This window comes from Fonsecaea nubica (genome assembly GCF_001646965.1).
Source record: "Fonsecaea nubica strain CBS 269.64 chromosome Unknown Scaff60, whole genome shotgun sequence".
In the NCBI taxonomy this organism is placed as follows: domain Eukaryota; kingdom Fungi; phylum Ascomycota; class Eurotiomycetes; order Chaetothyriales; family Herpotrichiellaceae; genus Fonsecaea; species Fonsecaea nubica.
This window is the reverse complement of record NW_019173733.1, coordinates 102128-126653: the sequence shown is the minus strand read 5'-3', so window position 1 is coordinate 126653 and position 24526 is coordinate 102128. Positions and strand designations below refer to the sequence as shown.

The following is a 24526-nucleotide window of genomic DNA, read 5'->3' as shown; positions in this document are numbered from 1 at the left end:
AAATGTCCTTTGTCCTTTTTGGGATGATTCCCATCCGTTGTCTGAATCCAGCGTATCACGCCATGGTCCGTCTGGTACCCGAGCAATTGAGTGATGACCTCGAAGAGAGTGGATGAATTACAGACGTCGATCCTCCCGAAATTTATCCATCCAATCGAACACACCTGCATGTGCTCTGTAACCCCGGTGGTGCCCTTTTCTGCAGTCTCCTCCATGCCTCATGCTTGACCCAGGCATGATGAGACGTGAAGCTCGTTGTTTGTCAGAAACATGACATGGCCGAGTATGTTTCTCTGCTTTCGTCGGCAATGGCCAGTTCAGGATGTGCCGTCCCTTGCCGATCCACTCGTACCACTTTCCATCAAGCCGCTGGAACTCGAAATGTCGCCCCTTCTCTCATCAGCCTCGCTTCGATTTTGTGCGTCTTCCTTCTCTTGGTCCCTCTTCTTCTTGTCCTTTTTCGTCTCCAGCTTCGTTCTTCCTAGTCCCAAACTCGCCACAAAGGCGCCGGCGCCGCATCCGACACAAAGGTAGAATGTACTTGTGATCGCATGATTGTACGCTCGGAGCACGCCGTGCCTTGTGTCCGCGTTGGCGCCCCCAGCAGGGAGCGTGGCGAGGTAGTTCGTCGCGCCAGTGTTGATTACATCCTGTGCATTCACATCGGGGGCATAAGTGCGCAATGCATGACTGAGTAAGTTGATGAATGTGGTCTGACCAAGGCTGATGAACAGCGCAGCGCCGAAAGTCTGTGCAAAGGCCACAGTAGCGGTTGCGACAGGGATCATGGCGGGTGAAACGATGGACTGGACCGCTTGGATGGGTTGCTGCATTGTGATGCCTCGTCCGACGCCGTTGAGAATCTGATATCCAACGTACTTACCTGCGCCAGTATGCGTGGTGAGTGTGCTGGTCAGCCCTGCTGCGATTGTAACAAAAGCTGAACCCATTGTAGCTGGTGGCGCGAGATAGCCGAAGTAGGGCGTTAGGGCACCGATAAGAATGGCGCTGGTAATCTGCAGCGCAAAAGTTGGGAGAATGTTGACTGCACTCATCGTTGGACTTAAGGATTTGATCACTTGGAACCACAAGGGAAGGTAGTAGACGAAGACCGTCATACCACCATATTGAAACATGGCGTTGATCAAACAGCTGTAAATGACTCGCTGCCGTACTAGCGACACTGGAATCATGGCAGATTCTCCCTGACGGTACTCCCAAATAATGAAGGCTATAATTGCCCCTGCTGAGCCGCAAAACAGTCCAATGATCGTAGCGGACGACCATGAATAAGTACTCCCACCCCATTCTAGGGCGAGGAGGAGCATAATGCAGGCTGGCGCAAAAATGGCAAATCCGGTGATGTCAAAGTCGCGAATCACGTCTCGAAAGGTCCAGTTTGTTTTGCCAGCTTTGTATACCGGAAAGCCGATAAACATGGTCGCCACAATGGTCACCGCGCCGACGGGAAGATTGATCCAAAAGCACCAGCGCCACGATGCATGTTCAGTCAATGCGCCTCCGATCAGCGGCCCTATGACTTGTCCAGCACCGGCGAATGACATGAGGAGACCCATCATTGTAGGCCGTACCGAAGGAGAGGCGGAGACGGCAAATATGGTGAGGACTCCATTCATTAGACCCGATGAGCCCATACCAGCGATTGCTCGTCCCACTACCAGCATTTTGCTAGACGTGGCGAGGGCACAAATTAGTGAACCCAATTCGAAAATGGCGACAAAGGCGATGAAGGCTGGCTTAAGCGAGAAGTATGTGAACACTTTTCCGGTGAGAGGCTGCAAAGATGCGTTTGTGATCATGTATGCTGCAGGGTACCAGCCGACTGTCGACTATTGTTAGCCTGTGTCTCGAGACTATCCCTCATCTGGCAACAACTCTTGCGAAGTGCTGTCGTGTTTCTGAAGGTGTTTCTGAAAAGGGGGAGTTCTCACTATCGGCGATTGTATGGAAGTGATCCGTAATCTTAGGAATGGCAGTCGCAAGGATAGAGACATCGAGAGTGACGAGCAATATAACAAGCAGAAGGGAGCCACCCAGAAGTGTCAAGGCACGTGGTCCCAGGTATTGATGTTTCTCGTCCTCCTTAGCAGAAGACGACCCCAACGATTGTTCATTTTCAACATCGTCGGCACGGTCAACTGTGATATTTATGGAGGCAGCGGGCGACGTATGTGTTGAGGTGTCAGCTCGCGTCTTCATTTTGGCCAGTGCTGCGTTCAAAAGAATGGCCTATTGAGGATTGGCAGTGACAAGCCTGAAATACCCAAGGACATGGGGCCCTCTGATGTTTATATTAGCCCGGATTGGGGAGGGCGGCCTGCGATCCGGTACCCCTGCTTTACACTCCGTATCCGGCCTCCACCGTCCCCTGTATAGACCATCGACCACTCACGAAGCCAGTCGGAGTTTAGAGTCTCGAAGCGACGGCTCGAGCCATCATACCAGGTGGGTCTCGCTGCTCTGCATAGAGCTAGAATTGTATGTTGGCGTTCCAATCAGCCATGAGGTCTGGCCAGAGGCCGTCCTCGAAACCCATGAACAACTCTTCGGTGGAGATGGTTTCCGAAAGCACACCGGTGTCTGGACCCGGAGCTACAACGTTGGCTTCTGCGTTGAGCTTGCTGGCGTACCACTTTTTACAAGCACGCATTTTCTCTGCGAACAAGCTGAAGCGTGCTGCAACGGCGTTGTTCGATGGTGTATCTCCAGCGGCAAGGCTCTGTTGGGATACCGTTTCCATCTTTTGCGCCATTCGGTCTATAGCGGACGGAAAACTCATTTGAGAGCCTCTTATCGATTGCGTGTCCCACCCGTCGAGGACAAGAAATGACATCTTGGCCAGAACAACCAAAGCGTGGATGAGATGCAGCCAAAAGGGGAAAGTTAGATTTGGCACACACCGCCACGGGATGGCATCTAGGCTGTCAAGCAAGAGGCTGACATGACTCAGACAGTTGTATAGTGCTTCGGCTCGGTGATACGGGCTCTCTGCGGGGACTGCGAATACGGTTTCAAAAAGGCAGATATAAGCATTTTGGGTCTGCATCTTCAGGAGCTCGTTGCCCGTCAGGCTGGGGGGTACGCTCTCCTCGTATTGCTTGAGGTCTTTTTTGAAACAACTCATGAAACTCCGGAGAGGCACAGTAGACGTCGTCAACAGCCCGAGAGAGGGAGAATAGACCTCTACGTTCCGATGTAGTCGGACCACGTAGACAGCATAGATATCAGAGGGGTATTCTGCTGCGGCGACGAGAGCATTGCAACAGTCTTCCAAGTGTTGTGTCCAGCGCATAGGGTCCGACCTCCGAAAGCAGGACGACAATAGCCCAGACAGACTGTATACTCCAAGCAGGGCCCGTTGGTCGTCAGAGGTCTGGATACCGTGGTTGGCCAGCTTGCCGTGGAATAACTCGGCGGCGTCAACCACCATGCCAATTGGGGTCAGTACTGCTGGCTGTCTAGGTCGATTTAACCCAAGGTCTGCAACCAAGGCGGTTGCCAAATGGAGAAGGTTCATCACTTGCGGGTTGCTGTGAGAGTAGTAGTGATACCAAGAGCTGAATACCAAGAGGCCTTGCAGGAGATCGAGAGATTTCTCCCCTTTCATGAGCATGCGCTCCCCGATGTATCTCATCAAGTCATCAGCAAGCTGCCGTAGTAATGACGGCTCAGCTTGAGCGGCCACCGTGATGCATGCCCGGAAGAGAAATGGTCTCTCCTCGCGAAGGGCAACAGCTGTTGTTTGAGGGGGGATCACCACAAAAGGGAAGTGTATGTTCATCTGTGTGCGGAAGTCACTGAATAGCTTTTCTTCCAACACTGGAGCCAGAGTTACTCGAAATGAATCGCTTGCATTTGTGACAGTGACTCCCACAGATTTCAAAGACTTCGCACAGCTCGTTAAATGAGTTTTGGTGGACTGTCTCTGATTGGTCGTGTTGCTGTCGCCTCCCCCTGTCGGCACCATCGACGTTGGGGTCGGGAGCGAGGCGGACCATAGTCCATTGGGAAAACCAGCAACACTTTCCGCAACAGTCGGATCATCAGGCTGGGAGTACTGGCTGCCGCTACTTGGAGCAACGGCAGGCTCAGGCCGTGCAACAGGATCGCCGTCATTGGAGGCCAAGAGATCCGTCAGAGTATTGATCTTCTCCTCCAGCTGTGAGACGCGCGTTGATCTGCCGTTGTTGCGCCGTTTGCGTGGCAGCGGTGCCGGGGTCGTGCAGAATTTGCCCAGGCGGTGGCATCGTACACAGATCGAGTTGGCAGACCCTTCCAATGGGACGCATTTCGCTTTGATCTGGACGCAAGGGCGACACGCCCGATTTGCTCTTAAGCCCGGCGTGTCAGTATGAGGCGGAGGCGGCGGAAGTACGGAGTTGGTTGCCATCATGGCACAAAGAATTCAATTGTATGCTGAACCAGCGTCGTTGTGCTTGATGCTGACGCGCATGTTCAAGCCCAGAAACGGAGGGGTTTGATATGGCCTCCCTCTCTCCTCTGCTTCCACGTCAATTTCTTTTTCAGTTGTCAATACAGAATGGCTATCCGCTCATCTGTCATCCCCCGGGCAGCCAGAAGCAGGCCCCCAGAACTTCTAACACCCAACGTGTGACGCTTGTGGCTCTCGTGGGTATCCGGACTTCTTTTGATCCTCCGGAGTCCGTGTCTGCCTCCGGGTCCGGTCCCAGCCAATTTAGGGTCGTCCATTCATGGGACAGCTTATGACAACCTGGTGGGCTCTTCGATCGCCACTACAAGATGGCATGTTTCATTGTTCTTCCCGATTGAGATCGTTCCGCGTGGTGGATTCCAAGTCATTCATCGGTGGTTAGATAGTGGCAGACACCAGGAGGTGGAGGAAACCGAGTTTGCCTGTGACGGATGTGGCATGGTCTGACAGCAGAAGCACACAACGGCAGCGTGGATTTTGACACGGCTTGATGGCACGGAGGAGGTTGGAAATGATGGTTGGCCTGAAAAGCTATAAGATCTGAGGCTTCGTCGTCGCAATGGGGTTATGGTGAGGTCCATGGCATGGATTCGTAGGCAATGAAATTGTGTTGTCTTGGTGGACTTGAGTGATCCGGTGGCTGCGGAGAGGAAAAAATGACAGCTGTCTGACAAGGCCTTTTTCGGCTTGGTGCGGTACATACACTCCGAGTATACAATGAGCGAGTGAGCAAGGTGAGTTAGTGAGTGGCCGTCGAGTCGCATATTTCTGTCAATGATAGATAACTATAACTTCCTATTGTGTGCTTGGTCCCCTGTAACTCTGTACCGATACTGTTTTTCGACAGCATCTTGAGATCCTTGTCAGGTGTGACAGCCTTTCCTTTGAGGTCGAGCACCCTGAAGCCCCTGAATATGTTCGCCTTCCATAAGCGACATGCCTGAATGGTCCAGGCATATTTCAAGGAGACTGACTCCAAGACTCCATGGTCCGTACAAAAATGGGCCCAGAATAACGCAGTCTGTGAGCATGTACTCAGTCGCCCGTTAGGGACTGGTACAAATCCTGACCTCCCAAATGTACATATGTATATATTTAAGTATCAGAATCTTCGTCTCCTAGTGGCACAGTTGATGGATTGGTTCATTACTCTTTCTCACTAGGACATCTCTCATTTCTATTGTGTTGAAACTCATCCATTTCGACCTCTTCTGCTCGTGGGAACGCTCACAGGGTTCGCTTACAGAGAGATGAAGACAGACTTCAACTCGGTCCAATAATCCGTCGCATACCTGCTCAACTCACGGCCGTCGCCGCTCTGCTTGAAGCCACCAAACGGCATGTCAAAGGCCATGGTCGGGCTCGTGCAGTTGACGCCCACCGATCCAGCCTCGAGAGCCTTGGCCACGCGCAAAGCACGAGAGATATCCTTTGTGAAAACACTCGCGTACAGTCCGTATTCGGTGTCGTTGGCACGCTTCAATACCTCCTCTTCGTCGGTGAAAGTGTTGATGCACACGACGGGCCCAAAAATCTCTTCCTTCATGACCTTCGAGTCCTCGGGGGCATTGGCAATGATGGTGGGCTCGATGAAGTAACCGGTTGTGCCTTCGCGGCCGCCCCCGATGGGAATATCCAGCTTGTTCTCCTTGGCATAGTTGAGGTAGCCCATCACACGGTCGAATTGGATCTTGTCAGCCTGAGGTCCACGTCGGGTACCGGCGACCGTGGCATCGCCAGACGTGCCCATCTGGACCATGGCAGCTTTCATGGCTTCCATGAATTTGTCGGCAATATTGGCATGGACGTACACCCGTGAGCTGGCGATACAAGCTTGGCCGGAGTTTGCAAGGATGGAGAAAGCAGAGGCAGGGACAGCCTTTGCCAGGTCAGCGTCGTCGAAGATGACCAACGGACTCTTTCCTCCCAGCTCCAGAGTGACGTTCTTGAGGTTGGATTCAGCGGCGGCCTTCTTGACGGCTCGGCCGGCAATGACTGAACCGGTGAAGGAGACCTTTCGAATATCCATGTGCTTGGCGATGGCCTCACCACAAGGTCTACCATAGCCACTGAGAATGTTCAGAACACCCTTGGGCAGGCCGATCTCTTGACAAAGTCTGCCAACGACAAGGGAAGAAAGGGGTGATTTCTCCGAAGACTTGAGGACCAAAGTGTTGCCAGTAATCAGAGCCGGACCGACTTTGTTAACGAGCATAAGGAGAGGGGCGTTCCAGGGGATGATGGCACCGCACACCCCAAAAGGTTGACGAAACGTGATGTTAACCATGTCCTTGGTATTCAGGGACGAATCACCATGGACATCGAGGGCTCTGCTGGCCAAGTATCTCAAGATCTGAACCGCGACATGGCCGAAGACTATAAAGGGTTAGTGATGCCACAGCCGCTGAGGGGCCAGCCGTCGAAGACTTACAGTCACCGATGTAGGGTTTGCCCATGCTGATGGCTTCTAGGTAACCGATCTCGTCTATGTTCTTCTCCATGGCATCGGCCAGTTTTTCCACATAGGCTTGTCTCTCCCCAGCAGAAAGGGCCGACCAAGCAGGGAAAGCAGCCTGGGCTGCCTTGACCGCCTCGTCAACATCCTCGGCGCCAGCTTCATATACCGATGCCGCCAACTTCTCGTTGTTGGGGTTGATGATGTCGAACTTCTTCCCCGACTTGGACGGAACGAATTCACCATTAATGAAGAGACGGTCTTCGATGTGCTTTGGCTGGAATCCCTGTGCCGGGGCATCGGCGGTTGCTGAGGGAGCCATCTTGCTGAGTTAGGGCTGTATCGGTAAGGCTGAAGTTATTGAGGGGTAGGGAAGCTGGCCGTGGTCAATGGTGAGTGATTAAGGAGATGTTCACAGAAGAAAAAAAAGACAGGACACAAGGTGGTCTTATATACGTGTAAGACATGGCTCGACTGAGGGTCAGCTCTAATCCAACACTCAAAAGACACGACAACCAAAAGGCCACAAAAACAGCACCAGTGAACGATACCGTATGCACGCAACCCCTCTTGCCCTCTTGCCGCAAATTGGGTTTGGCAACCATATCGCTTGGTCAGGCCAACAGCATCCAGGGTCATAAGCCCCATGGGTTGGAAGTGTCCCAGTATTCCTTCACAGCCGACGTGGCGAATCAACTGGTGAAATACCCATCTTGCCCCCCTTTCCTGAGACCTGACACGGTGGTTCAGAGGACAAAGAGTTGTGGGGTTCGATTTGAGGAGATACGAAAGCATGGCAAGTAATCCATTCTCTGCTTACCCCACCCACAAGTACACGAGTCAACCAGAGTCTAGCACACTCCTTGTCGAGTAAGCAGTAACACCGGTGGGCCTGACGAGGCTTTGGGAGTCTGATTGAGTGCTGACAGGGTTTTTGCAAATACTGGCAGCCAAATCACAAGTTTGGTACCGTCGAGGTGACTTGTGGGAGAGGGTGAGAAAGAGAGAAAAGAAATGAGTCTCAGAGAAGCAGAAGGACAAATGTGAGTCATTGTCAACCTCGACACTCACTCCAGATTCCCAAAATACTCGTTTTACTACACAAGCACAATACGAAGGATCTAGTTGTACACTGCGCACACAGAGACAAGGCCTTGCAACCCGACAATCGAGGCATACTGCATACTCAAGGTACTTTAGCGAGGGGCAGGCAACCCACCTTCGTCACTTGGTGGTGTTTGTCATACACACAAGGTAAAAGGCCAGCCACAAATTAGTGATATTTTATCTAAACGGACCCTGTCAATCCGGATCTGTTCCCAGCCGACCAGGGACGTACGTGCACGGCTACAACAGAGTAATACATCCGGAAGCATTATTAATGCTCCATTCGTGTCCATACCACGTACCACTGTGTATGAGGTCCAGGCCAGGCCACTTCATACTATCCGTCAGATATGGATGGAGGTGTAGGTCGGGTAGCAGGGATCGCGACGCAAAGGAACATTCCGAGTAGTTCTGCTGCTCGTCCAAAGTACGAGTACCTGTTCCGGAGGGGGCACCTCCCACCCACCTCCAGTTGAAGCCTGGATCCCGCCGCTAGGTATCCTCTGGCATAAGGGCTAAATAGCCTGTTAGGCTTCAGACAGTAAGCGGGCTTCAAGGTGCCATCGTGCGTCTTCTTGAAGGGTTTTCGGCTTGGCTTTGATCCTTTGAATAGATGCGGTGTACGGAGTACGTATGTACCAAGGATGACTCCAGTGGCTTCTGCTCCCTTGATAACTCATCGTAAGGGTCAGACACCTTTTCCCCAGGCGAGCTCATTGTTTACATATCCCTGTGGAACCGCTTCTGGGCCGTTTTCATGTTGGGCCCCCAGAATATGGCTCAGATCCTCCAGGGCCATCGGATTCGGGTCTTCAAATTTGTACGACCTTCGTCCATCCTTGACTTCGTACAACCTCAACTTGGATTCCCTTGAGGCATTCCCGGCCAAATAGCGGGAGATGTACTCGGTACCTCGTAGGAAGCGGTGAATGGAGTGAAAGGTGTTTACTGACTGGAAACTCGGTACATACTGGGGATATATCTACGGCATGTCCATATATTGTGGGCCTGTTATATCTCTTGTATCCCGTCAACTCAACTAGGTATACATGGTGTTGCAGTGCCGAGTACGAGGTCGGATGCCCTTCTCTATTATAAGTTAGACCAATTTCCTGATTGTCACTATGTATACATAGACCCCCACACTCAGCATTCCCTGCACTCCTGAAGCGGAGCCTGTACCTGAGCCTGACCTTGTTGCAGCAGCCATCACGAGTTAGTCCACTCGGCCTTTTTCTTCTCTGCAAACGCCTTCATGCCAATCTTTTGATCTTGGCTACCAAACAGACTGTGGAATATGCGTCGTTCGTATTCAACACCCTCTCTGACCCCAAGGTCCTGGCTCTTGTTGACAACTTCTTTGGCCGCAATGACCGCCACCCGACTGTAACTAGCAATCTTTTCCGCCGTGTTTAGAGCACCCTCAAGAACCTCTTTGTTTCCCCCCTCGAAGGCTTTGGCAGCGAGACCGTGTTTCTCGGCCTCCTCGCCACTAAGATTGTTGCCTGTGAGAATGAGTTCCATAGACTTGCTCTTCCCAAGGGCTGCGGTGAGGCGCTGGGACCCTCCTGCACCTGGTATCGTGCCGAGCTTGATCTCGGGTTGCCCAAAGTTTGCAGTCTTGGTGCAATACAGGATGTCGCACATCATGGCAAGCTCACATCCTCCACCAAGAGCATGTCCCGAGACTGCTGCGATGATGGGTTTTCGTAGGGTTGTCATGTAAGACCAAGGGGCTATGAAGTTGTTGACATAGGCGTCGGAAAAGGTCAAGGGAGCCATCTCTTTGATATCTGCGCCGGCTAATCACAACCTGTCAGTCTGCGATCAATCTGTTGCAGACATGCTCTTTTCCTTACCTGCAAATGCCTTGTCACTGCCGGTCAGAACAATTGCACCAATATCCTTGTCGTCTTCGTATTTCTTCAGAGCATCGTTTAATTCAACAAACAAAGCACTAGAGAGGGCGTTCAGGGCTTTCGGACGATTGAGCGTGACTGGAAATGTCAGACGGTATTCTGTGGTAGACACAACCATAGTTCTAAAAACGTACTGAGTCCAACGCCTGGTCTGGGTGTAGACACCAAAATGTTTTCATAGCTGCTGGAAGTGGATTGAAAGCGGACCAGCCGTGGGAGGGTTCGTGGCACAGCAGAGAGGGCGGTAGCAGGACGCGAGAGCAGCCTCAGAGGAGCCATTGTGCAAAGTTGTTGCTATACAGTATTATCAAGGAGATCGCAGAGATCTCGAGGGAGTGATGTTTTACATATTGCAGGTGAAGCATTGACACAGCTTCGACACCGCAGAACACAAGCCCAAGCCCGCAACCCACCTGTTTGTCCTCGGCTGCTGGTCCGCAGTTTTGGCCGACCACCGACGATTCGCCGCGGGAAGACATGAGGACCCCGGAACGGATTAACTAGCCTGCTAGCCTGCTAGCATTCAAACTTGCCGCCACAGGCTGAGGCGGGTGTGGCTAGTGAGGCGCAGTTTTGACATTTGCCCTGCGCTCTGGAGCCTCCGCTCCCAAGTTTTATGAACGGCTGCCACGAGTGAAAAACACGACGTGGCTTCAACAAACAGACTCCTCACCCCCTTTAACACATCTCGCCACATTGTTAGTTCATTCCTCGTCGCCAAATATCGTCTCTAACTCTACGACGAGTTTGTTCTTCGTTGGAACAGACATCCTCAACTTGTGCGCGCCTCTCCATACCTTGTCCCCAAGCGCGCCTGAACTGCATGCGCAGGCCCTATATCTCCTCAACACTACCGACGAGCGCTGCCACTATGGACGTACCTGAGCCGGAAACTACCCCTTTCGACGCCATAAGTACACAGAGCAATAAGCTGCTAAGGGTATGAACTGGCACTCCGAGTACCAAGAGGGGAAACAATTCCAGGCCGCTAACAAAGATCTCCTGCAGCAATACCAAACTTATCTCGACAAATCAACCCCCTACGTCGCCTACCGATGGTCGGCAACCGCTGTCCTCCTCCTTCTCTTCTTCCTCCGGATCATTGTCGCTCAAGGCTGGTATATCGTCGCCTATTGTCTGGGTATTTACCTGCTCAACCTCTTCCTCGCGTTCCTTCAGCCCAAATTCGATCCCAGCCTGTCGCAGGACGAGGGACTCGAGGATGGTGAAGGCTCATCTCTGCCCACCAAGAATGACGACGAGTTCAGGCCGTTTATCAGAAGGCTGCCCGAGTTCAAGTTCTGGCATTCTGCAACAAGAGCTATCACCATAAGCTTTCTCTGCAGTTGGTTTGAGATCTTCAACCTGCCGGTCTTCTGGCCTGTGCTCGTTATGTACTGGCTGATCCTCTTCTCCCTGACTAGTGAGTTGATCCATCCTCCACGAGCGGGTGCCGTCGCTGACATTGCATCCCAGTGAGACGACAGATCCAACATATGATCAAGTACCGTTACGTACCCTTCTCGTTCGGAAAGGCCAAATACCCGGGCAAATGATGAACGGCCACTTTTTGGGTGACCGGCTTTCTCACGTTTTCCTTCACATCTAAATAATCCCTGACAGCTGGGTTTGAGTATCATGGAAGATAGACTGCCGCAGGAATGTACAGTGCCGTTTCAGCGTTTTTTCTGCAACCGCGACCCAGCGCTCTCGATCACATGTAACGATTCAGCGACTTGACCTGTTCGTCGATTGGACAGGAGATGAGTATCACGAATAGATTTGCATGGAGGCAGCCGAGATGCTCGTGCTTGCCATTCATTGCATCAGTTGAGCCTGGATTCCCCTCTTCTGCCTTTTTCATGTCTACCGGAATCCTTTGGTCGAACAGAAATGTTGCCTTTGCATCACAACAGCAGCTTCAAATGCTCATCCCTTTGCTTTTTATTTAGGCCGGCAAGGCTTATATCTGTCATCTCCAGCACGCCCGATTATATGACGCATCTATTCATCTTCTACACTTAGCTCGTGAGTTCTCGGTCATTACTCTCCTTTGCCCTCCCTTCTTCGACGAAACGCGGTCATTGTCGCGCAAATTCCCGAGTATCAACTCTAGACATGGATCACTTCATCTTACCGAGTCAACCCTCAGCACCACTAGCATATGCTCTTGATCCAGAAGGCTACCTGAATCGCCTCAACGACAGCCAGCAATATGCGAGATACGACACCATCCCTTTGCGTAACCTACCAGGTGCAGAAAATTCCGTCCTTGTTCAAGCGACAATCTGTGACCAGTCCACCGGATATGCCGAGCTGAACCATGACCCGTCCTTTCCTCCTTCGCTGGTCCTTTACCATCTTCCTGAGCCTCCTTCAGATCCTCAAATACCCGAAGATTCTCACCCCAAAGCACTAGTAAGGGCAGATGTCTTCTATATTTCTGTGCCCAGATCCCTCTTCACGTCCCTGATCGTTTCGAATCAACATGGTATAACTACTTTACCTGTTACTAATCCGACTCGCAGAGCACCCACCAAGCTGCATTGTTATTATTCGCGAAACCCTCGTCGCCCGAACCACACATCCCATCCAGAAGTGGAGGACTTGCTCGACTTATGCCGTTTCGTCGTTGGTCCTTGGACTCGCTGTCCATGGGGTCGTTGTATGATGTTCAGCAACAAACAGATGTCCATATTCCTAGGCCTCTCCATTATGACCCTGAACGCTCGATCTTGCTCACTTCGGCGTGGGGGAAGCTGCGGCCACTTTCACTCCTGTTCGGCGAAGCCTTTGACCAAAATACTCAAAGTCGCGTAAGAACGGCAGACCGATTTGCAGTTCGAAGTCTCTTTGCGTGCCCTCGGATCGTTAGGCCCTTTTTCAAGTTGCTGGGTACGAGATTGGCTGTCTTGCTTGCCACGATGCACGACCCTCATATCACGAAACAGCTGCAGTTGACGAGCAATGCTCCATCGCCTACGAAATTTGCCTGTGCGGATGAAGGGAGACAAAGACTTCGTGGAGAGGTTACAAAATGGCGAAATCACGTTCGGCACATGGAGGTATTTGTGGAGTCTCCGAACGTGTTGGATCGTTTCTGCAGAATTCTCCTTGACGACGTCGACCGGCAATATTTCCCAGACAATTAGTGCTTCAGTCATGGTAATTGCTCCTTTGACAGCATTCTAGCCACCTTGACGCCAGGAGAAACGGACGAGCCATTTGGAATGGCTTTCTGGGAGCATGCTGGTTTCTGCGGAAGAGGAGTCAACGGTGACATCGCCCAACTGTTTGCAGAGCTTGAAGCATACCGAATTGCGGTCTTCTCTCAAGGTGTTTCTGGTAGCAGCCGCAATCCGCGTCTCGTTGACTACGGGGTTGCACTTCATAGTCTTCAGAGCAGTCTCCTGAAACGGTACAAACATGAGAGCAAGTGGTTGACGTCCAAGGATATGTCGCCCAACCGCATGCAGTGGTGGGGGAGAAAGAAGACGGTGGAACGGGAGGAAGCCCAAGTCGCTTCACCAAAGGCAATTGAACGCTCCATCTACCTCGCCCACGGCCTGTACCTCATCAACGCGGCTTCCGAGAAGCCATGGCTCTGCACAAGAAGGCAATGTCTTCGTGTCAATGGACGCCACACAGAAGTCAAACGGGACTGTGGCCTAGTGCGGTATATCTTTCACTGTGGGCTCGAGGTACTCTCTCTTGCCGGGGAGAACGAAGAGGCGTTCAGCCATCTCGATGTCAAGAACGAGATCCATCAATTCAGAGGTGGCTTGGGCGGTTGGCATCCGCGGATTGTGGAGCTTTTTCACGAAGTGAACGACGTGTGGCGCGGTTCTATGATCCCTTTGATGTTTTTCTGATTGGTGTTGTATATTATGTTTGATTGTCTCTCATGATATTAAGGGGGAGGGAGACGGCCTGGTGAATTTGTGATTAATATAGCAGACCTGAACACGACTGACATTGCTTATACGTAGCGTTTAAAGAGTTACAGTTGTATTGCAGGTCGCACCTTGATTCGAATTGTCGTTTTACCTCATCTATATAAATGTGCGTTGGTCGGACACTCGTTGAACAAGGGCAGCATGTGCGGTGTGAAATCTCAATGACACGTCTCAAATGAACACACAGAGAGAGAGAACGCTCTTCTAATTTGTGTGTGAGACCCCTTTCTTCATCCCCAAACATCTTCCCTCCACTTGCCCGTCCGCTTGAGCGCTTCAGTCCAGCCCTTGACCTCGGAATCGCTCCATCCTTTCAGCGCCTTCACCGTCTCACCCAGACTGAACCCGACCTCTCTCGCCATCGAGGCGCGCCCGCAAATGTACAGGTTTGCACTCTTCTCCTCGATCATCTGGACAACTTGGGTGCCGTGTTCTCGCACGCGCTGCTGGACGTAGACCTTGTCTTGGCCGGGCACGCGCGAAAAGGCCGTGACGATCTGGAAGACGTGCTTGCCGACCGCGGCTTGAGCTTGCTCCAGCTCGTCACGATAGATGTAGTCTTCTTGGGGCTGGCGACAGCCGAAGAACAGCATCATCTTCCCAATAGGTTTTCCGATGGCGTGGAGCTTTGCTCGCTCGGCAATGAAGGCTCGAAAGGGGGCGATCCCGGTCCCCGCCGCGACCATGATGATGGGACAGCTGGATTGGATGGGGAGTTTGAACTTGCTTTTGCGGACGTGCCCGAAGATCTTGGTGCCGTGAAGGAGGTTAGAAGGGCCAAGGAGGTCGTACTGTGGAGAGGTGACCTTCTCTGCCTGTATATCTGCTGTGGCAGAGGCAGGATGTGTCTGCGATAGTGCAAGGAGATAGTTGGATGTGACACCCAGGATCTTCTGCTCTGGATTTTCAGGGACATGATCCGAAGCGACGAGGGCAGTGATCGCGGCCTTTCGTGGACTGAGCACGCTACTTGACGAGATCGAGTAGTAGCGCGGTTGCATCAGAGGCAGAGCCTCTATCAAGTAAGCCATGGGTAGCTTGGCCCATGGTTCCCCCTGGCTGGCAAGCTTGAGTAGCCGACCTAGCGTCAGGTGGTTCTTCCTCAGGAATAACATGTAAAGGTCTTTGTCTTGGCCAAGTTCAAGGACTCGCTGCTTTGCTTGGGGTGACGGAGCGAAGGCAGCGAGCCCTTGGATGGTGCTCCTCGATACTGGGGCGCATATTTCCAGATATCTGTGGAAAAGAGCACGGACTGTTGTAGGGGTCGGAATTTGGAGCTTAGTTGCGGCATCGACAGATTTGAGGATCAACGGAAAGTCTTGACGATCATGTAGATGCAGAACCGAGAGGAGTATTTCAACTTCTGGTTCCGGGTTTGTGGGCCATACGGCAAGATGATCGCCCGTCTTGTAGTGAATCTCAGGATGCTCCGCAAGGTCAAGCTCCATGTGGACACAATTTCGCTCGGAATTCTGGAAGAGTTCCCGCGAATTCGTGATTGACAGTGGCCGAATAGGTGAGCATGCTGCAGCGGCTTTGAGGTTGTCTCTGGCATGCGTGGGCTTGCCTTGATGGATGTCGATGAGCGCTAGAGAATCGTCTTCGGTGACAATAATGCTAGGTTGATATTCGACCACACGTTCTTCCATCCCCAGTTTACTCCTGAACATAGCGAAGAGGTCATCTTTCCATGAAAGGAAGTCTTCATCGGTAGAACGTTCCGCGTCATCTGCTTTACCCGCCGGTAAGAGGAGAGTTGCTCCTTTCCTTGTCAATGCTTCGACCACCACATCGACGACGCGGTTGTAGTATTTGTAGTTGCTGTTTCCGAGACCAAACGCAGCAAATTGTAGGTTCGAAAGAGAATGCGGTGATCCACGGTTGATCCAGTCCCAAAAGCCATTGGCATTGTCGCTGGGATCACCCTCGCCGTACGTCGAGAGGATGAAGATCGCGAATCGACCATCCGATAGTTCAGTGATAGACTCCGAGTCGTAGTCCGAAAGATCGGCAGACAGCGCACCAAGCCCGAACCGCGATTGCACCTCTTTCACAAGGTGACTGGCGAAACGTTCTGCTGTCCCTGATTGAGAACCCCAAAAGACAACGGCTCTTTTGTCGGTTTCGGACAGCTTCTTTGCGATATTGCGCTGTGATGGGGTTTGCGAGCTCGCTACGCCATTTCGCTGTTGAGGTCGTTCAAAGTAGATGTGGCTGTAAGGGTCTGGCTTATCCCACAGCGTCCCTCTAGTCAAGTATCCCGCAACAATCACGGCCGCAATGACCAATGCCACATAGTCTGCGATTGAGGCGGGTTGCAGGCTTGTGGTAACAAGCCTAACGAGCTGAGGAATCGACGTGACCTCGACGGCTCGTGAGGCCATGGGTGGATTTGCGAGGTGACTTGTAGTTTCATGTTGGCTAAAGGATAATACGTGAGTGATGGTGTAGATATAAGGGATTCGTGAGCCTCATGCAATGAGGAAAGATGGAGCGGAGGAAAATTGCCTGACAGGTATAGAGTCTGGACAATCAACAGAGAGAGCCTTGATTGGACAGACGAGGGATGTGTCTGATGTTTGAGTGCAGGTTGGTCCGGCGAAAAATTTCCTCTTGCGGTTGCGGGGTATGAAGTGACTGGCGCAGGCACAGGCACGCAGGCTCTGGGCGTAGGCAAAGAGGCCATCACCACTTCTCCACTGCCAGCTCCTCGCTATACATTCCCTCTGGCATCTCCCCCATCCCTCCGTGGTATTGCACGGCTGTATCATGGGCTGCAGAACGGATGGAACCAACTATGAGTGCCAAGGGTGAATTCGGAACATTCTTTTTGTCTTTACTGACGGTACCCTTCTTTAATTGCTTGCTGCATCATGGGCATCCGCATCCCGGTGTATCTGCGCCTCGCTGTTTATCCCCCCTTTGCCACAGCCTTGTCAGGAACATGGTGGCCACGAGGCTTTGCTCGATATAAATGCCTCTGCTAGATATTATGTCTTCCGCATCTCGCTTTGATCAAGCTCGGCCTTCATAACGAGCCACCTTCTGCGAGGTGTCCTTTGCGTGCTTTTGTTCCTCCACCACAACAGACCTCCCAATCCCTCGCCTGCCTATGATCCCGCACAATCACTCAAGCTAGCTCTGTGCCGCCATCATCTCACCAATATTCATCATCAATTCGCTCGTGTCCGAAAACACTCGCAGCAACTCCACCTTCAGAACCCCAGCAATGTCCGGGCGAGCCACGATCCAGGTGGCAAAATCCGTGGTGACCTCCTTCCCAGATTTCAATACACTGGTCAGTTTCCCTGTGAAAACGACTTCAGCCTTCCCATCTGGTGCGCCGGACATGAGGAAGACTCGGTCAAGGTAATGCTGGAGCGACACAATGGGACCGTTGTTCGAATGAATCATGTCGTCGTGTAGTTTCCTCATGGCTGCTTCGCTGACAGCCGGCTGAGGGGTGACATGCAGGATGCCATCAGGGTGGAAGGCGTTGACATATTCGTAGTCCGTGCATGCTTGATCCCAGGATATGAGAATCTTCGTGATCACTCCGAGGACGGCGTCCGGGACGTGTGAGGCGTTGATGAAGGTGTAAGGGTCGCGGCCGTACATGATGGGAGCAGAGTAAAGCTTGGTTTGGAGCTACTGTGAAGACAGAAAGAAGTCTCCCCAAGTCCAAAGCAGGTTTGAACTGAACGCAATTGATGCTCGATGTAGAGCAGCGGAACTTCCCACTTCAGCTCCAGCCCAGCTGGAAGGCGCGCGACGCGAACCAATGCCGCAGATCCATGTCTTGGTCAAATGCTGTGTGACTTGACCTTGGACGTCAAGAGGCATCACCATTCTGTAATGGTCACACATGCTTGTGTAGCCGACATTTCAGGGACCCTTGGTGCCCATTGGGTCGAGTTCAACACCTCTGGTCTGGGCAAGTGTAAATATGCCTTCCGAGTCTACGGCAAATCGATCGGGGTTGTCAGTTCGAGAACTACTCATCATGTGCTTCGACGATAAAAGATCCAGATGGGTGCCAGAAGACGAGTCGGTGTTGACCAAGCTGGCCAGAACCACCCCGCTCTTTGTTGTTCCCTGCTAGTCTGATCCGACTGGTGCTACCCTTGTACCGCTGACCCAATCATGTTCTGACTTGTATGTATACAGGGTCGACGTCCAATTGGATTGGATGAGCCGGGATACGAGAAGACCACACCAAGTCAATGCCTCATGACTATCTGCGACGTTTCCTGGCTCTTGTCAGACCTTCATTTCGCCGACCCCGCTTGAAACGATGAGCTCACATTCCAGAGTCTTTCCACCCACAATCTCCCGTTCAACATTGGAAAGGTGATGGACGACATAGACACTCGTAATACGAGGACGCACCCTGGGAAGTGAGGGATTGAGTTGCAACGAGAATGCCGTGGGGAGTTGCGAGCTAGATGGAAGAAATGTCAAGATCGTGCACAATAATGTTGGTATCATTTAGGCATATCATCTCTTCCCACCGCCAATAGCGCCCTGATAAAGAATCACAAGTGCCCTCCAACGTATGAACTCAACCATTCCTCTCCTCCTGTTTGATTGTACCGTCTTCACACCTTCTCAACATTCACGGACCCTCTTTTCTCCATAACCTCGAATGCCTCGAGATCATTGATGTCGCCAATGATGGTTCCTCGTCGCTCATCAACGTAGCCAATCTTGCTTTCGCGGAAACCGTCCAACTCTCTCTTGCAGACCGTGTTCAAGTAGATAGGGAACACAAAGCTGACAAAGAACCCGACCAAGGGAACGCACATGGCCTTGTGATAGGACATGTGGTCGGCCGCGAGGCCAGTGAGCGCAGGAAACAAGGCACCACCCGAAACGCTGGCCACAATCCATGAGGACCCCCTCTTGGTGTGTCGCCCTAATCCACGGATGGAGAGAGTGAAGATGGTAGGGAAGATACAGGACTCGAAGAACAACACAAGGGAGAGGAAGGCCACACCGGCTTCTCCCGAGATACCAATCGCCAATGCAATGAAAACCATGATCATGGTCATGAACAGCATGAGAACCAGGCGGGGCTTGACGAACATGAACAATCCGGCTGCAGCAAACCGCCCAATCGCAAAGAGTGCTTGACCGATGGCATATCGGTCAGAAGCGCTGGCGCTCGAGAGTCCGGCCGATTCCTCGGCGTATCTGATGAATTGAGAGGCAACCGCAACCTGTGCGCCGACGTATGTAAACTGCGCGGCGACTCCGAAGAAGAGCTTGTATTGCTTCGAGAGGGGCTTTTCTTCGTATCCGGTCAAGTCAGAGCATTGCTCCGCCTGAAGAGCCATGTCGGCGTCCGTGACCTCTGGGAGAGGGCTGAAGAAGAAGACAACCGCTAGGCAGAAGACAAAGGCTGCGATGCCTACGTAGGTCCATTGGACGTGGGAGAGGTCGGTAGACTGCGTGTCCTTGAAGAAGACACGCGAAGCCAGAAGAGGGGCCACAACAGATCCGACAGCCTGGAACGACTGTGAGAGCTCAAGGCGGAACTCTGACAATCTCGGGGGTCCGCAAGTCGCGATGAATGGGTTGGCAGACGTTTCCAGCGTCGACAGCCCGGACCCTACGATGAACAAAGAGCCACAGAACCCGCCAAAGGATTTATAGACTGCCGAGGGCCAGAACATCAAGGCACCGACACCGTAGATGCACAGACCGGTGATAAAGGTCCAACGACTACAAATACAGGTTAGTATCGCTTGATGTTGTCACAACCACAAACCAACCCCCAAATGGAAGACTTACTAGCCAAATCGACGGACAATCCAGCCAGAATATGTCAGAGGCCCAATAAAATATGCTCCAAAGTAGGATCCCTGGAGGCCTCCTGCCTTCGCGGCTGTAATGTTGAGGGATGTTTGAAACTTGGCATTCAACACATCGAGCAGACCATATGCAAAGCCCCAGAGGAAAAAGAGCAATGTGACTAGGGTGATGGGAAAGATAGACTGTCGGACAGTAAGTGCCGAAGCACCCGTCAAGCCTTTGTTGGCCACACTCTTGCGCCGCTGTTGACCAGTAATCAAATCAGCGTTGGACGGCTGACGTTCGACTGAGTCGTGATCCATGGTGGTTCAAGAAAGTAATGTACTAGGCTTTGGTTCACGGCAGAGGAGAAGAGTCGAGTAACGTGGGCTGAAAGCGGTCCAGCGTAAAATAGATGGACAGTGCGAGGATTATATAGCTCGGAGGCGGGGAATGTGCTTGGGTGAAGCCAACAGCGAAGGGTCCCGTAAAGTCTGAAGAACGAAGAGTCTGGATCGAGGAACTTTGTTGGTGATCATGATGAATAGATCATTGCAGGGATGGCTGGCTGCCATATATACTCCCCGCGAGGGCCACGCCTGTCTCTAGCGGAGAGAATTGAACCTTCTCTCAAAGACCGCTGGTTCGGATACGTCTGATGAGTTTCAGTACCGGTCATGGTTCATTGTGAAGCAGAATTGTCGCGAACACTTGATAAGGTGAGTTTGGCCGACCGGACTCATGTCGCAACGCTTGACCTGTTCTAGCAAAGTTGTCTGCACGTTGCTCCCTCATGGCAACAAGTTGTGACCTGCCCCATACCAGATAAGTGGAGATCTTGACCATTGCTCGAACCAGACGAGTCTGCCCAGCTTGTCTCCTCAATATCAATTCGAGCGAGCTGCATTGATTGGTGGATGTGGCGGACACCCACAGAAGGCTACTCCCCGGAGCGGCGAAACTATTCCCCTGGATCAGGCATGCAGCTTCGGCCTTTCTCTAAGCTCGAGTTTCCCCGAAGCCCTGGCAATCTATACATCCCTTCTCTCGTGCTCAGTAGCGGCCTCTTGCCCCCCCAGCAGAGGCCCCTCCAGGGATCGTAGCGGCTGGCGAACAACTTGCCAATAAGAGACCGCAGAAGGCTTGGGACGGGCTCCGCTCCGGCAATGGCTGACCTGATGATGCAGCCTAGATTTCGAATTGTACTTGTCCGCATGCACCACCAACCAGTGCCGGAGAAAAACAGATCATACTTTTGAAATCCAAGACTTCTCTCGGTCAGAATCTGCAGGAGTAGACGTTGAGGTCTAGATCGTAAGGCGACAGCATACCTATAACGGCCACAACTTGTTCCGATCTGGCATAGTCTGATACATCACGACATTCGGCTATTGACGTCCACCCCAGCCTGGGTGAAGCTTCCTGTGACAAGCAAATGCGATGTGCCGAGTGTGCAGTTATAGGCGGTTGAGAAAGGGGATGATTTCGAAGCATCGCCCGATGGGTCCATCCCAGAGCCAAGAAAGCGCAGTGGTGCTTCGAAAAGGTTGAATTTTGCGGGGAATCACTATGATGAAAACCGCAAGGCGTGAGATATACAAACTCAAAACGTCGGCTTCTGACGAAATTCTGGTTCGCCCCCGATAGCCGAACGGTCATTGACTCCTGCGTTGTCGTTGTGTGTGCCGAGGGTTCGGAGATGCTGCATAGCACCGTCTCCAAATTCCTTGAAGATAGCAAGTCGTTTCTCTGAACTCGAACCAATCACGTCCACTGTTAGTGATTGAAGAGAAATGTGACGGTCTCCGGGAGTGCGCATTCTAAACGTGGTGGAGTGCTTGCATTGTTTCTTCGGAAGTTTTATATCTTGAGATATCGCTGGGACGTGTAAGGACGAGGACCAATTCGTCCTGGAGCGTGCAGCGTGCGCTTGAACGACTCCAACTATTGGCTTCGGGACAAGAAATGGGTTTCTCAGTGATATGAATGTTGCGGTCAAGTGGTTGCTGACTTTTCGATCTGGAATACACAAGCCAAGGTGTTGTCGTAAGGGTTGCTTATCCTTTTATCTTCTTGACCTTCTTTGGTCTAGAATCGTCATCTTCATCCACAGTCTTCCGCTTCGCCTTTTTCTGCACCAGATCTTCGCGCGGAGCAACAAATGCCTGTTCTCGCTGCCGCTGCCGCTCTTCCTTCTTTTGTTTCTGCTTTTCCTGCCGTTCTTGTTCTCGGGCCCTCTCTTTGGCCTGCTTGGCAAGGAAGTATTCACCACTTTCAATCTGCAAATCAACCTTGCTCTTCTCTTGAGGCGGCGGGAATGGCGTGTAAATTTTCTTGGACTTGTCAATAACCTTGTGAGGAACCCGTCTCTTGCTCAGAGTCTTCTTCTTGAAGTTTGGTAGAAACCTGTCCCAGCTTTCATTCTTCAGGGCAGGGTCTTTTGCTAATTCTCGCTTGATCATAAGTTCTTTGACATGGTAGATAGGGTGGATGTTGTTCATGCAGTCTTCTACGACCCTTCTCACTTCTTTTAGACCTTTATAGCCGCCCATCGCACTGACTGTGTTTCCCTGGACGAGGATGTAGGTGTTGGTGAGAAGTTCAAGAGCCTTCAGCGTGGAGCCGTTCGGTCCAAGGAGGCGCTGTCGGCGTTTGACGAATCGCTCCTTGTTCGAGACCAGATTTCTGATTTTAATGACATCGCAGGCCATATCATCTTGGAGGATCTTTATAGCCTAGAAAAACTGTCAGACATGAGGGAAGGCCTTTCCAACTCAGGACTCACCTGTGGAGCAGGTACGCTGCGGGCCAGGAGCTTGATGAGGTCTCGGGCATCGAGGATTGCGGCAGGGTCAAAAGTTTTTCTGGTGGTGCGCACTTCCATACGACCTTCAACCAGATCGAGTGTACACGCAATGCCTCTCTTTTCCAACGCTTTGGTCACCAACGGCCAGGCCTGCTTCAGGTAGAGTTCGCGATATTTCGGAAACAAGCACGCAAAGGACGATTCTTCTGCGAATGTGCCACCAAGATTATGTTCTGGCTTGAATTCTTCAATCTGCGCAAACGTTAGCGGAGGCAAGACAGATGGCAAAGAATGCTGACCTTCCACTTGTCTATATCGTCCGTGTCCCACGGCTTGTCCTTCTTATATGTTGAAGGCATAGCTACGTCTGTGCTGATTGCTCTGCGACCTTGTCCGCAAACGTTGTAAGGTAATCGATATCGAATCGGTCATGTCACTTTGAACATTTGGAGACTGCGGTTTTTTGGCAGCAGAATCTTGCCAAGCCGGTCGGAAGAATCCACGGGTGAGGCTCCGAAAATGGCCAAGGCTGATTGGCTCGTCAGCGACTTCCCACTACAACGAAATATTCTGCCCAAGGGTCAAATACGAATAATCTACGCACTTTTATCAGTGGTGGAAGGATGAGATGACTCTGCGGGATGATAAATTGTACTCAGTACCTATAGCTCTAGAGGTAGCAACTAAGTCATTCGCATTCTTTCCAACCTGGAGTATCTTCTGCTTGTGCCAAACTTCAAATTGTGTAACATCGGAGTCCGCCCAAATCCAGCCTGCGCCATTCCTGCCTTACCTTTCCCTAGGCCCCTTGTCGCTTGATATGTCCTAAAGTACCATCCCAGACCTCGACAGAATCAAAACCCGTGTTCGTCGTCATCTAACAGATGTGATTTACCACCCTCGTGCTTGTGTCCTGGCCCGCTTACACCTTCGGGAAGCAAAGGTGTCTAGCAGCTGATGGACGCGCAGGTACTCGGTCTTGGGGCAGAGATTGGCGCGATGTTCGCAACACCCTCATCTTCTGCGGTGCCCGACCAAAGGGTATCGAGGTCCGGAAGAACATGGCAGCATCGGAACTGGTTGATGGTCTGAAGTTGTGTCGCGACATTGTTTGAGTCGCCCGCGTTGGCCATGATGTTCCCTAGTGGAACTAGGACATTTTTCTCAAAGCCATTGAAGAGGTCGTTCGCTGCATCCTGTGCAGGTGTTCCTGCAACGTCTGATTCGCACGCAAGGATGTTGAGTTGGTTGGGTTCATTTTGGGCGGCGGTCAAGGCATTCGCAAGGTCCGCCATCAATGTGGTAGGGTCCAAAGATGCGGCCTGCTCCAGAAATCCATTGACCGTGACAACATCACTGTTCCACTGATTGATGGCGTTGGCAATAGCACTTGACCCAGGATCGGCTCCACAGCTGTTATCAGGGTTGTTGCGCTTTGCGAATCTGAGGTTTGAAGAAGCGGCGGCGGAGGCGCCGACAAGGGCGAGCAAAGATGCTGTAACGAATGACTTCATATTGAGTCTTGGTAAAGGCCAATACAATATGTCGGAATCCAACTAGAGGGTAGAAAGAAGAATTCAACGAGCGACTTGAGTTAAAAAGCGCGAAAATAAGGTCGATTTGACTGTAGAAAGTTGTTGTGAAGAGTTGTATGCTGGGGGGACATTTCCTACTCGGGGACCACCTACCTTGTATTTATGTTTCAATCCGTCACCATGAAGCTTGCTCGTGAGTACGTCGTTTGAGGGACATTTGGGCGGACGAAAGTGCCGTTTAGCGTGGGCGACGATGTTCTATGAGTAAGGATTCATTGCGGAAAGTAGATTCCTCACGCTGTGTGCAGCTAACAAACACTTGAGAGCGTTAGTGATGACAGGAATAGAATCCTCCGAGCCTCACGCGTGGAAATTGCCTCCACATGGTGGGGCTCATGGGGCCAAGAAGGCTTAGCAGTTGCTTAGTTTGATGAAGCTTTTGGGCTCGTCGGTAAGCACAATCTCGTTGGTGCCTGCGCTC

The 24526-nt window shown here is 51.9% G+C and overlaps 11 protein-coding genes across 11 annotated transcripts; 2 read left to right on the top strand and 9 right to left on the bottom strand.

Annotated features, from left to right (window-relative positions):
- Positions 1 to 317: 317 nt before the first annotated feature.
- AYO20_08044 (hypothetical protein) lies at positions 318 to 2220 on the bottom strand (the record flags this gene model as incomplete). Its single annotated transcript, XM_022646326.1, has 2 exons — positions 318 to 1843; positions 1953 to 2220. 2 exons carry the CDS (start codon positions 2218 to 2220, stop codon positions 318 to 320), a joined length of 1794 nt encoding a protein of 597 aa, XP_022497721.1.
- A 271-nt stretch (positions 2221 to 2491) lies between these two features.
- Positions 2492 to 4411, bottom strand: AYO20_08043 (hypothetical protein; the record flags this gene model as incomplete). Its single annotated transcript, XM_022646325.1, has 1 exon — positions 2492 to 4411. The coding sequence occupies one exon, from the start codon at positions 4409 to 4411 to the stop codon at positions 2492 to 2494; it is 1920 nt and encodes a 639-aa protein (XP_022497720.1).
- Positions 4412 to 5714: 1303 nt separating this feature from the next.
- On the bottom strand, positions 5715 to 7251 carry AYO20_08042 (hypothetical protein; the record flags this gene model as incomplete). Its single annotated transcript, XM_022646324.1, has 2 exons — positions 5715 to 6850; positions 6906 to 7251. 2 exons carry the CDS (start codon positions 7249 to 7251, stop codon positions 5715 to 5717), a joined length of 1482 nt encoding a protein of 493 aa, XP_022497719.1.
- A 1994-nt stretch (positions 7252 to 9245) lies between these two features.
- AYO20_08041 (hypothetical protein) lies at positions 9246 to 10234 on the bottom strand (the record flags this gene model as incomplete). Its single annotated transcript, XM_022646323.1, has 3 exons — positions 9246 to 9838; positions 9896 to 10033; positions 10090 to 10234. The coding sequence occupies 3 exons, from the start codon at positions 10232 to 10234 to the stop codon at positions 9246 to 9248; spliced, it is 876 nt and encodes a 291-aa protein (XP_022497718.1).
- Positions 10235 to 10826: 592 nt separating this feature from the next.
- Positions 10827 to 11511, top strand: AYO20_08040 (hypothetical protein; the record flags this gene model as incomplete). The annotated part of the gene is made up of 3 exons (XM_022646322.1): positions 10827 to 10895; positions 10964 to 11378; positions 11432 to 11511. 3 exons carry the CDS (start codon positions 10827 to 10829, stop codon positions 11509 to 11511), a joined length of 564 nt encoding a protein of 187 aa, XP_022497717.1.
- A 562-nt stretch (positions 11512 to 12073) lies between these two features.
- AYO20_08039 (hypothetical protein) lies at positions 12074 to 13827 on the top strand (the record flags this gene model as incomplete). Its single annotated transcript, XM_022646321.1, has 2 exons — positions 12074 to 12446; positions 13148 to 13827. 2 exons carry the CDS (start codon positions 12074 to 12076, stop codon positions 13825 to 13827), a joined length of 1053 nt encoding a protein of 350 aa, XP_022497716.1.
- A 314-nt stretch (positions 13828 to 14141) lies between these two features.
- AYO20_08038 (hypothetical protein) lies at positions 14142 to 16295 on the bottom strand (the record flags this gene model as incomplete). The annotated part of the gene is made up of 1 exon (XM_022646320.1): positions 14142 to 16295. One exon carries the CDS (start codon positions 16293 to 16295, stop codon positions 14142 to 14144), a length of 2154 nt encoding a protein of 717 aa, XP_022497715.1.
- A 751-nt stretch (positions 16296 to 17046) lies between these two features.
- AYO20_08037 (hypothetical protein) lies at positions 17047 to 17529 on the bottom strand (the record flags this gene model as incomplete). Its single annotated transcript, XM_022646319.1, has 1 exon — positions 17047 to 17529. One exon carries the CDS (start codon positions 17527 to 17529, stop codon positions 17047 to 17049), a length of 483 nt encoding a protein of 160 aa, XP_022497714.1.
- Positions 17530 to 18509: 980 nt separating this feature from the next.
- AYO20_08036 (hypothetical protein) lies at positions 18510 to 20027 on the bottom strand (the record flags this gene model as incomplete). The annotated part of the gene is made up of 2 exons (XM_022646318.1): positions 18510 to 19635; positions 19705 to 20027. 2 exons carry the CDS (start codon positions 20025 to 20027, stop codon positions 18510 to 18512), a joined length of 1449 nt encoding a protein of 482 aa, XP_022497713.1.
- A 1734-nt stretch (positions 20028 to 21761) lies between these two features.
- Positions 21762 to 22869, bottom strand: AYO20_08035 (KRR1 small subunit processome component; the record flags this gene model as incomplete). Its single annotated transcript, XM_022646317.1, has 3 exons — positions 21762 to 22439; positions 22490 to 22762; positions 22810 to 22869. 3 exons carry the CDS (start codon positions 22867 to 22869, stop codon positions 21762 to 21764), a joined length of 1011 nt encoding a protein of 336 aa, XP_022497712.1.
- Positions 22870 to 23457: 588 nt separating this feature from the next.
- On the bottom strand, positions 23458 to 24024 carry AYO20_08034 (hypothetical protein; the record flags this gene model as incomplete). Its single annotated transcript, XM_022646316.1, has 1 exon — positions 23458 to 24024. The coding sequence occupies one exon, from the start codon at positions 24022 to 24024 to the stop codon at positions 23458 to 23460; it is 567 nt and encodes a 188-aa protein (XP_022497711.1).
- Between the last annotated feature and the right edge of the window lie 502 nt (positions 24025 to 24526).